This window comes from Gobius niger, assembly GCF_951799975.1.
Source record: "Gobius niger genome assembly, chromosome: 2".
NCBI classification, from domain to species: Eukaryota; Metazoa; Chordata; class Actinopteri; order Gobiiformes; family Gobiidae; genus Gobius; species Gobius niger.
In genome coordinates, this window is record NC_136853.1 from 23,899,829 (window position 1) to 23,910,090 (window position 10,262).

The 10,262-nt window shown below is 44.2% G+C and overlaps 1 protein-coding gene across 2 annotated transcripts; it reads right to left on the reverse strand.

The window, feature by feature from the left end:
- Positions 1-148: 148 nt before the first annotated feature.
- On the reverse strand, positions 149-5,733 carry dab2 (DAB adaptor protein 2). 2 transcript variants are annotated; one of them, XM_079551593.1, is made up of 13 exons: positions 5,528-5,733; positions 3,938-4,187; positions 3,724-3,863; positions 3,540-3,638; positions 3,313-3,444; positions 3,149-3,235; positions 2,897-2,923; positions 2,793-2,822; positions 2,612-2,674; positions 1,309-1,432; positions 556-1,194; positions 301-488; positions 149-227 (listed from the first exon to the last, which is right to left on the reverse strand). In XM_079551593.1, the coding sequence occupies exons 2-13, from the start codon at positions 4,068-4,070 to the stop codon at positions 183-185; spliced, it is 1,707 nt and encodes a 568-aa protein (XP_079407719.1). In that variant the 5' UTR covers positions 4,071-4,187; positions 5,528-5,733; the 3' UTR covers positions 149-182. The 2 variants fall into 2 exon arrangements, with proteins under 2 accessions (XP_079407719.1, XP_079407718.1); XM_079551592.1 differs by having other exon boundaries at positions 2,775-2,822.
- Between the last annotated feature and the right edge of the window lie 4,529 nt (positions 5,734-10,262).

A 10,262-nucleotide genomic window follows, 5' to 3' on the forward strand; every position in this document is an offset into this window, starting at 1 on the left:
ATATTCAGAGATTTCTGATCTGAAAGAGATATGCTTCAAATTTGCAACTTCGAAGCAATCCTCAGTATTGCCATGTGCCCCCTTTGTAGGCTTTCTGTAAATACATAAAGGAATTGTGACAGTCACAATGTAAAGTAAAGTAGCCTATAAGACCAAGTAGCTTACATTTATTCAGTGTTATGTCAAGCAAAGGGGTTGTCAAAAGGATCTGCAATGCCTCCAGAACTCTGTGCAAAAAAGAACAAAAAAACATTGCAAATGGCCTAATAATACATTTGAAAGATTTGAAAATGTATGTACCGCTGTTTGTACTGGTGGTATGGATGGAATAGATGTTGAAACTCCAAATGCGTCATCAAATATGTCCTGGCTGAGAGTCTGGGTCAAAGCTGGGGTGTTTGCTGCAGGAGCAGGAGTAAACGCAGCATCTAGAAAGCCACTGTCGAAGCTTGGAGTGGGTCCAGGATTAATGGACAAACCAGGAGTGCCTACATCACACAAATATCATTTAGAGTTATGCTGTAAAATGTGACACTTCTTTATCAGGGATCTTACCATTAGCAGAGGCTGAGATTTGATGAATATCAAAATCATCATGATCTGCTGCATCCTGTGCCATGCCCACTTTACTGGAGAAGTACTGCTCAAATGCACCACCTTGTTTGCTGTCAGGGGCTGTGCTGGACTCCTGTTCCCCTTTTCTTGCTGGAATGGCTGGGGGCTTGGCAATTTTGAAGTCTTTGAACATGTCCTTTCCAATCTTCTTTTCTTTATCTCCAAGAGGATCCAACGCTGTGAAGGCACTGTTTTCTACTTTTGGAGGCTCTTTGACAGGTGGTCTAGGTGGGGGCCTTGCTGGGCCTTGCTGGTCTCCCATAACAGCGAATGGCCCGGAATGAAATGGATTAGTAGGTTGACCCCAGCCTGGACCTACAGGGGATACTGGTGCACCAGGCTGACCCCAAGCAAGGTGTGGTGGGGATAAAGGTGGAATAAACTGAGGTGGCATTTGTGGGCCCCATGCTGATGGTGGGATGGGTAACCCACCAAAGGCAGAAGGCTGTGGGTAAACAGGCCTGGGGCCTGGAGGCATCACTCCTGGCATGTTTACGATAGGGGGGGGCATAGTGCTGGCTGCTCCCCATCCTGGTGCAGCAGAGACACTTGTAGCAGGTGGACCTAACTGAAGATTTCCTGATATAAAAAAAAACACAACATAAAAGAGGATTGAGATAAATTAGTCTACAAACTAGTCTAATTTGCACTTTTCCATCATAGACAAAAGTATGTGCAGGTAATGATAGTTACCTAAAGCTGCTAAAGAGGATGGATTTGAGTTTGCAGTGGTGCTGTTGAAGAGGTCTCCTGCAGATGAACCTCCAGGTTGACCAGAACCAAACAGATCTGCCCCAAATAGGTCACTTGATGTAGACTACTCAGAAAGTAATAACTGTGAGAAGCAGCTTTATAACAATGGCAAATATTTTATATTCAAGATGTAAACAAGACTATACCCATGCACATGTTAAAACTCACTGCGTATCTGAAGCATGAAGTACAGAAATACATTGTGAGGAGGCTTAATTTACAGTTATGATTATTGGTGGGAGAAAAATTGTCACTTTTTCAAGCTTGAGGAGTGTTAGAGCAGTTGACATGCAAGAGAAAAAGTTAAACGTCATCTGTAACTCAACCATTATCTGTTTGTAAATTACACATCATCAATCCAGTCCAAATGCTCTGCAAACCATGTTCTTTGAGAGTTGATAATAAGGATAAATGCATACCGCATGCAGCATCCATTTATAAAAAAGTGAAGTTTCACCTTTGTACTCCTTCTCCGTCCAGCCTTAGTGTTCTGGGGCGGTGGGCTTATCATAACTGACTCCTGGCTGTGAGTCTTAGTGCAAATTAATTTTTCATGGCTTGTGTTGTTTAATAACTGACAATTATTCAAAGAGTTTTCAAAAAATGGATTACTAGTTGAAAGAGATGATTCTGACGTCTTGTCACCCGGGGGCCAGTATCCATTGTGTATAGCAACAGTTTTACTGGATAACTCAGAGTCCACATTTACAACATTGTTATTGACGGTATAAGAAACACTGCCGGCAGTGCTGTTTGAGCAGGGGCGAGTGTCCAGGGAGCACACGGAAATATTCCGAGCAGGTGATTTTGAAAGTGGGTCGTCTCTAAAAGGGTCACTGTCAGGAGTTGGAAAATAATCACATTTTTCTGTCCTATAATCAAGTGTACAGGATGTAACATAGGTATTGCCCTTTATATGGTTCTGATTGCAGTCAACATCAGCAGAAAAATCCAGCAAAAGAATGTCATTAGCTTCCTGCTTAACATGAGGGCAGAATAAGAGAGAGAGAGAGAGAGAGAGAGAGATTAAACAAAATGGACAAAAGTGTTAACATAATGAAATATCAATCACTTAGGTGTTAAAGTGTGAATTCATTTGTTTTAATGAAATTTTAAAATGTCATTATAGAGCAGACTACAAAACACAACAATATATTAAGTGGAAATTTGAATATTAGGTGGAAAAATATACAAATGATATTACTTTTTGCAGTATCTCCTAAACTTAAGTCAAAATACTTACATTTGGAGCCCGGATGTCAGGTGGGGTTGTAATGTCTCCAAAAAGGTCGGGCTGCTCCACTGGCTGCATTTCAAAATGAGACAAAGCACAGAGGCATTTAGTACAGAAAAAAAAAACACTACTATTATTCAATATCAAAACAAAAACAAGTCGGAATTCCCACTTGGTCTGTTTTTCCAACCTTCACATTTGACACGGCGCCCTCTCCATTCTGAAACCAAAATAGAAAAGCCAGTCTTTTGCAGCAAGCACATAAAATCCAGGCTCATTTTTATAAATGGTTACCTCAATCACTGTGCTGCCATTTTCTCCCTGAAAACAGAGGCAGACTGTTAATGGACTTACGTTTTGGTTTTACCCACATCATTTCAAAGGAATGTCTGAAGTTGTGATTCATTGGCAGAACACAGAGAGGCACTGTTGGATTCTGCTTGCTTCATACAGTGCACCTTGTTGCTGTTCCAGGAGCATGAGGCAATGCATTCGAAAGGAAATTGTTCCCTATGAGGGATTTTACAAACAACACTTCACTTTTACCCCTTTCTGTGCAGCCTCGGCCTCCTTTTTCCTCACGTTGAAGATGACCTGGAATAAATCTTTCAGGTCGATGACAAGCGGTTCCGCCTGTGCCAAGATAAAACCTTTAGTATATTTTCATGGTGAGAATACATAAATGCAGTGATTCAGTGTATGATCAATACCTGTTGTGCAGTTTTAATGGCAAAAAACTGATGTTGTCCCTCAGCTCCGCAGACATAGCCAAAAGCTCTATTATCCGTCACATCTCTTGCAATGAAGGAGATTTTATTCACCAAATGCTCATGCTCAATCACCTGACAAAAGTTACACGATTCATTTTAAATTCAAAGCAGCACAAATACAATGGTGTTTTACAAATATTCTGAAAAGGAATAAAAATATAACGTACTCCAGACTTCTCATCAATAATCTTGATGCCTGTCATGGAAATGTTGACCCAAATTCGTTGTTTGTGTTTACCTTGGGAGCGAGCAGCCACAGCCATGCCCTAAACAATGTAATGAGTCATTTCTGCACGTAATTAAATCACATAACATACTTTTCCTGCGTAAGCCTCTTCATGCCTTTCATACCTTTAGTTTCATCATCGAGTCCTGGCACATCTTATCTCCTCTGGCCTCTGGGACATCATCAATACCTATTAGTTTGGCCTTGTACCGCACGCCATCCCCTTGGAACCGGGCCAGAAGGTATTCATCTGTCTTCTCTGGCACTGAGACAAAAAAAAAGTATATGACTTGTACTTGAAAACTGAATATCAATGCATATATAATGCCACTCACGTACCTTTCTTTTTCTCCTTCTTGACCGGGGCCTTGGCTTGGGTTGTCGGTGTGGTGGGAGGGGTAGTGGCGCTTGCTGGCGTTGTAGGGGAGGGATCCGTTGGCACAGACGAGATGATTTCCACTTCTGCAGACATTGTGGTGTCGAGCGCCTCGAGTGAACAACTGAACAGCCAGAGGTTTGGGTCTTAAGGCCGGAGAGGTCAGTGAGGCAGGGGGCTCTTAGCACCAGCACATGCTCTTTCCTTATGTGTCTGGAAGAGAGGTTGATCAAGTGGGATAGACGTATAAGTTTACGTTTTGGTATAAGCAATGCTACCAACCCTGACATGCTAATATTTCTCCTTTTTCTATTTGAGCCCTTCCAAAATAATGATTTCACAGTTTCCCCATCCAAATCCAGAACACATCTCAGAGATTCCCACCTGGACCGGGCCTTTCTGTGTGGAGTCTGTATATTCTCCCCATGTCTGCGTAGGTTTCCCCTACCAGTAAAAACATGTAAAACAGGTGCATGCCCTAACAGACTTATATCTATGTTATAACTCCATTACTTTTCATGTTACACGGTGGGAAATAAATGAAATCTTCTTCTTCTGAATGTGCAATGAAACCCCTTCTGATTCTGAGAGAGGAGACCGCCTTCCACTTCTCATTTAATCCATCTGGAATGTCATTTTGTTGCACCGAGAAGGAAATTGAGGCCTAGACCATAAAGGAGATAAAAGATGCATGTGTTGACATAGCCGTGCTACCGTTGTCCTGCTGACGCAAGGAAAAGGAATATTACAATATTCCCAGCAGGGGGTGCTTGCATTTATGTCAGCTGATGAACACTTATTTTAAACAACTTGTTCAATGTCTGTAAGAATTGATAAAGGGGGGGATGCGTAGTTGCTCTGAGGAAAAGTAAAGAAAGAAAAAAATAGGAACAAGATTTCTGTTTAGTTAAAAAGAAAAAAAAACTGTTGAATGTGCACAAGTGACACATGATTCTGTTTGACCAGTAACTATAGTGCCAGAGTCCTGGGAAGGCTAATAAAAAAAGGTCAATTTTCAACAGATTGCAAGTTAAAGTATTACTTTTTAACAATGTCGACGGCCCAATTGCATGTAATGACTAGCCTTTCCGAGCGTTACAAGCTGAAAAGTGCTGAATTCGTACATTTTGCCAGAGGAGAAGGCGCTCTGCAAAGGACAGACGTGTCACAATCCTCAGGAAACGTAAACTACAGCACATCTGGAGGAAATCACAGAATGACTCAGTCTGCAGACAGAGTGAATGAGATGGTGAAATACCACAGGCTCACGAACAGCCATAGGTTCACTTAGTCCGCCAGTAGCGGCTGGATGTTGATGGATAATGGATTCAGAATCAAATAAAAAATGTTACATAGACTGTGCGCGCAAAAAACGTAAGCCAATAGGTTACAGCTGTTTGCTCCCAGCAGCCTGAAAATCCTCTCTGCTCATGCCTTTTTTTCCAAATCTACAGCTCAAATCACTTTAGAGAACAGCCAGTGTGACTAACTACAACAAAAGGCAGTAATGTGGTTCCCGTGATGTAACGCTACGAAGGAGCGCAAAGTCTTACCTGGTAAAGCACGCGGAGATGACAGGAAAACAAAGTCACACAGTCCGATAGTTTTCTCTCAGCGCGGGTGGAGAAAATGACGAGGTTTCGATAACAGCTTCATAAAAAGGGCCAAGAATCAGATGTTTTCCGCTGAAAGCAGAAGACGGAGCAGAGAGTGTGCTTCAAACTCCCAGTTTAACCCCTGAGTGTCAGCAGGACAGCGGAGTATGGACCTCATCATGTATTTTACGAGGAGGCGGGGCCTCGCTGTGGGCCATTGCTGAGGCTGCTCCTGCTGCTGCTCCTGCTCCTGCTGCTGAGGCTGCTCCTGCTCCTGCTCCTGCTCCTGCTCCTGCTGCTGCTCCTGCTGTTGAGGCTGCTCCTGCTACTGAGGCTGCTCCTGCTGCTCCTGCTCCTGCTGCTGAGGCTGCTCCTGCTCCTGCTGCTGCTCCTGCTCCTGCTCCTGCTCCTGCTCCTGCTCCTGCTGTTGAGGCTGCTCCTGCTACTGAGGCTGCTCCTGCTCCTGCTGCTCCTGCTCCTGCTGCTGAGGCTGCTCCTGCTGCTCCTGCTGCTGAGGCTGCTCCTGCTCCTGCTGCTCCTGCTACTGAGGCTGCTCCTGCTGCTCCTGCTGCTCCTGCTGCTGAGGCTGCTGCTCCTGCTGCTCCTGCTACTGAGGCTGCTCCTGCTCCTGCTGCTGAGGCTGCTCCTGCTCCTGCTGCTCCTGCTACTGAGGCTGCTCCTGCTGCTCCTGCTACTGAGGCTGCTCCTGCTGCTGAGGCTGCTCCTGCTCCTGCTGCTCCTGCTACTGAGGCTGCTCCTGCTGCTGAGGCTGCTCCTGCTCCTGCTGCTCCTGCTGCTGAGGCTGCTCCTGCTGCTGCTCCTGCTGCTGAGGCTGCTCCTGCTGCTGAGGCTGCTCCTGCTGCTGCTCCTGCTACTGAGGCTGCTCCTGCTCCTGCTGCTCCTGCTACTGAGGCTGCTCCTGCTGCTCCTGCTACTGAGGCTGCTCCTGCTGCTCCTGCTACTGAGGCTGCTCCTGCTCCTGCTGCTCCTGCTACTGAGGCTGCTCCTGCTGCTCCTGCTCCTGCTGCTGAGGCTGCTCCTGCTCCTGCTGCTCCTGCTGCTCCTGCTACTGAGGCTGCTCCTGCTGCTGAGGCTGCTCCTGCTCCTGCTGCTCCTGCTACTGAGGCTGCTCCTGCTGCTCCTGCTCCTGCTGCTGAGGCTGCTCCTCCTGCTCCTGCTGCTCCTGCTCCTGCTGCTGGGGGTGCTCCTGCTACTGAGGCTGCTCCTGCTGCTCCTGCTCTTGCTGCTGAGGCTGCTCCTGCTCCTGCTCTTGCTGCTGAGGCTGCTCCTGCTGCTGAGGCTGCTCCTGCTACTGAGGCTGCTCCTGCTCCTGCTGCTGAGGCTGCTCCTGCTGCTGAGGCTGCTCCTGTTGCTGAGGCTGCTCCTGCTCCTGCTGCTGCTCCTGCTCCTGCTGTTGAGGCTGCTCCTGCTCCTTCTGCTGCTCCTGCTGCTGTTGCTGAGGCTTCTCCCGCTCTTGCTCTTGCTCTTGCTCTTGCTCTTGCTCTTGCTCTTGCTCTTGCTCTTGCTCTTGCTCTTGCTCTTGCTCTTGCTCTTGCTCTTGCTCTTGCTCTTGCTCTTGCTCCTGCTGCTCCTGCTCCTACTCTTGCTCCTACTCCTGCTTCTGCTCTTGCTTCTCCTGCTCGTGTTCCTGCTCCTGCTGCTCCTGCTCTAGCTCCTGCTGCTCCTGCTCTTGCTCCTGCTGCTCCTGCTCTTGCTCCTGCTCTTGCTCCTGCTCTTGCTCCTGCTCTTGCTCCTCCTGCTCCTCCTGCTCCTACTGCTGCTGCTGCTCCTCCTGCTGCTGCTCCTCCTACTCCTGCTGCTGCTGCTCCTGCTGCTGCTCCTCCTGCTGCTGCACAGTGAAGGCCCAGCTCTACTGTTGCCTTTGTCCTGGCAATTTAGATTTACAGCTGGATTTGTGAGAAGAACACATTCTGCACACTGCATTTGGCTTCCTCAGTTGTGTATAAATGTCACTTTTCTGAACACAGGCAACAACTCAATCGAAGCCATGATTCAAGCGTGTCCTTTACGTTTGCTTTTACTGTTGAGCTGCTTTCATGTTAAATGATATGGAATACTTCTCCAACACAATGACATAAACTGTTGCATATTGAAGTGACTATTTGTTGAAATTTCCGTACACTTTACATATGACCTGCTTGTTGCACATCAGTATAAGGTAAAGAAGCATGTGGTCCTCACTCAGCCAATCAGAAGAGATCACTCTACATCACAGATCCCACTGCTGTGGCATTTGACAGCAGGTCACGCTCTCAACTTCTGAAAAAGAAAGTCTGGCTAAATACAAAAGTCACGGTACATTTCTTTACATAACTGTAAAACCAACCATGGTAAGTTGACGAAACTCACACATTTTATTGGTGAATAATTGTGCTAAGTGATGATATATGTGTTGGTTTTGGAGGACGCAGTGAAATAAGTGAAATTACAGCATGAAAAAGGAAGGCACCATATTTGATCATACGCCCTATTCACTTAAACCTACAGTGAATTACTTTTGTCCATATTTGGACATGCCCATTGCACCAATTATTCATACTTACAGTATTTTCTTGACAAAAGAACCAATAAACCCTAGGACTATGTTGGTGTGATCAAACAATGATGATCAATGATCAATATCACAAAACACAACGTCTCTTGAATACCAGCAGAGACTTGAAAGTACTTTTTGTATGTTTTATATATAAACCTCAAAGGGCAATGATCTAAATATGGTAACTTCATTTACAGTAATTTTTATTCACCAATTGGTAACTTCGCTCAGATTGATTTTCTGCATGATATTGCTAAATTTTGAAAAATATAAAATTATAGAATATATATTTATGAAAAAATAAAATTTCACCCAATACATTGAATCAAATACAGCATTTGTATTTGGATGTCTGTGCCTATTGTTCATTTTTGTGTTTTGTAATCCCATGTGGACAGGGCACCAAATACATAAATAAACAAAACTAAAACAAGCATTGTGTTTACTGTGAGCGGGTCACCTCTCCTCAGACCGGACGGTAACTTTACTGAGAGCGGGACGTCTCCAGCTCGTCTCCATGGAGATGTTGATAAAGGAAGCTAAATATGAGATTTAAATAGGTTAGGTTTTCATTCATGTCCATTAATAATATATCAAAATGTCCAAAAATAACATTGTCTGGTCATTAGGAGCATGTTTTGTGTTGTGGCAGAATAATCTAAAGTGTTATGAGTCATAAGTCATAAGCTTCTGCAGAAACATGTGTCATAACAGTGATTACAACAGTTATTTTACATCAGTCGGAACTGTGTCATGAAGAATGAAGACTATTGTGGAATCCTAATAGCTCCGGTCCCAACACAGGCTAGTTTTCAAAATACATTTGAATGGAAAACGATTGACAGAGTTACAGCCTGTTGTGCATTTGGTTTGAGAAGAGAGAAAAGAAAATGGCAGAGGAAGGATGTCCTTCCTGGCGTTATCTTGTTTTCTGCTGACAGAAGCTCTGAGATGAGAGCACCTCGAAATATTGTGTATTTGAGTAAGACAAATCTGATGTACATTAGAAAAATATTCTGTATTTACAGGGAGACACCACAGGCAAAAGTTGTTGTTTTTTTTGTTTTTTTCTTTTTTTGCTCTCTTAACAAAAAAACGTTTACTGGGTAAATAATTATTGCCTAATTTTACAGTAAGTTCTTGAGTGCAGTGAATCACTGACTTCTTTCTCAAAATGCATGACATTTGCACTTAGAACAACACGTACAGACTCCAAACGTTTCAGTCTTGTATTCAAGTTATTTTTTCCATTATTGAGATTTTGTATTGGCCATTTTTACAGATGAAGTGTCCAGAAGTATGAGGTGTTCAGCGCTGAGCGACATCGTCAGTGTGGGAAAAGTGGAAACACATACGCTGGAATGTTCAGACTGGTCCAGTAATGATCTAATGACAGATCTTTCAAAGGTTTCATGGAGATGACTGACTTTGTGCTGTAAACCACCAAAAGATGCACCCTCTAAAAGCTGGCAGCAGGCCTGGGAGTGAGTTCCAAACCATCTCCATCTCAACATTATCCAACTAACTAATCTTTAATAATATCTGCCCTCCCCAGTGCGCCTCCTCCATCTTTGGATCAATCCATCTTTAGATCAATACAAACAGTGTAGACATGTTAGCTTATTTGGTCGGTTTCTATTTTTCTCACAATGTCTCTCAGAACTGAGCACCTTGTACTTCTGGACACTTCAGGTCGGTTACGGCTGCTGAAAAAGACAGCACTGATAGATATTGGATTCCTGATGACTCCACGCTTTTTTTTCTCAGTAAACTTGCTACTTTTTTACTTATTTGTGGACCCTTTAGTGGACCTGCTTTGGCCACACATACTCTCAGCACCTGGGACGCTTACATCTAACAGTTTTAGACAGTCTGGAGTTTAATAATGGGGAATAAACAGTTTGGTCAAAAAACTCACTTGCGTAATATTTCATATTTCAGATGGGGAAGGAGGATGTGTGTGTGTGTTGAGATCCTGCCACCATAAACATGTCGTATTCAACATTTCATTCAAGTTTTATGGAAATCAACTCGATGCTATGTAACACTAAATCACTGTATCTTTAAGATGTTATGGGCTAAAATGTGTCAGTTACAGTAAAAGTGAGCGTTAGTCCATCCCAGTTTAAAACCCCT

Bases quoted from the DNA above. Each gene is read 5' to 3' on its own strand.
- dab2 (XM_079551592.1), bottom strand. From the start codon at position 4,070: ATGTCTGCAGAAGTGGAAATCATCTCGTCTGTGCCAACGGATCCCTCC. The intron at 2,823-2,896 runs GTAACCATTTAT...TTTTGGTTTCAG, and splicing joins ATGGCAGCACAGTGATTGAG to AATGGAGAGGGCGCCGTGTC. The intron at 1,433-2,611 runs GTAAGTATTTTG...CTTTCTGAGTAG, and splicing joins CTGACATCCGGGCTCCAAAT to TCTACATCAAGTGACCTATT.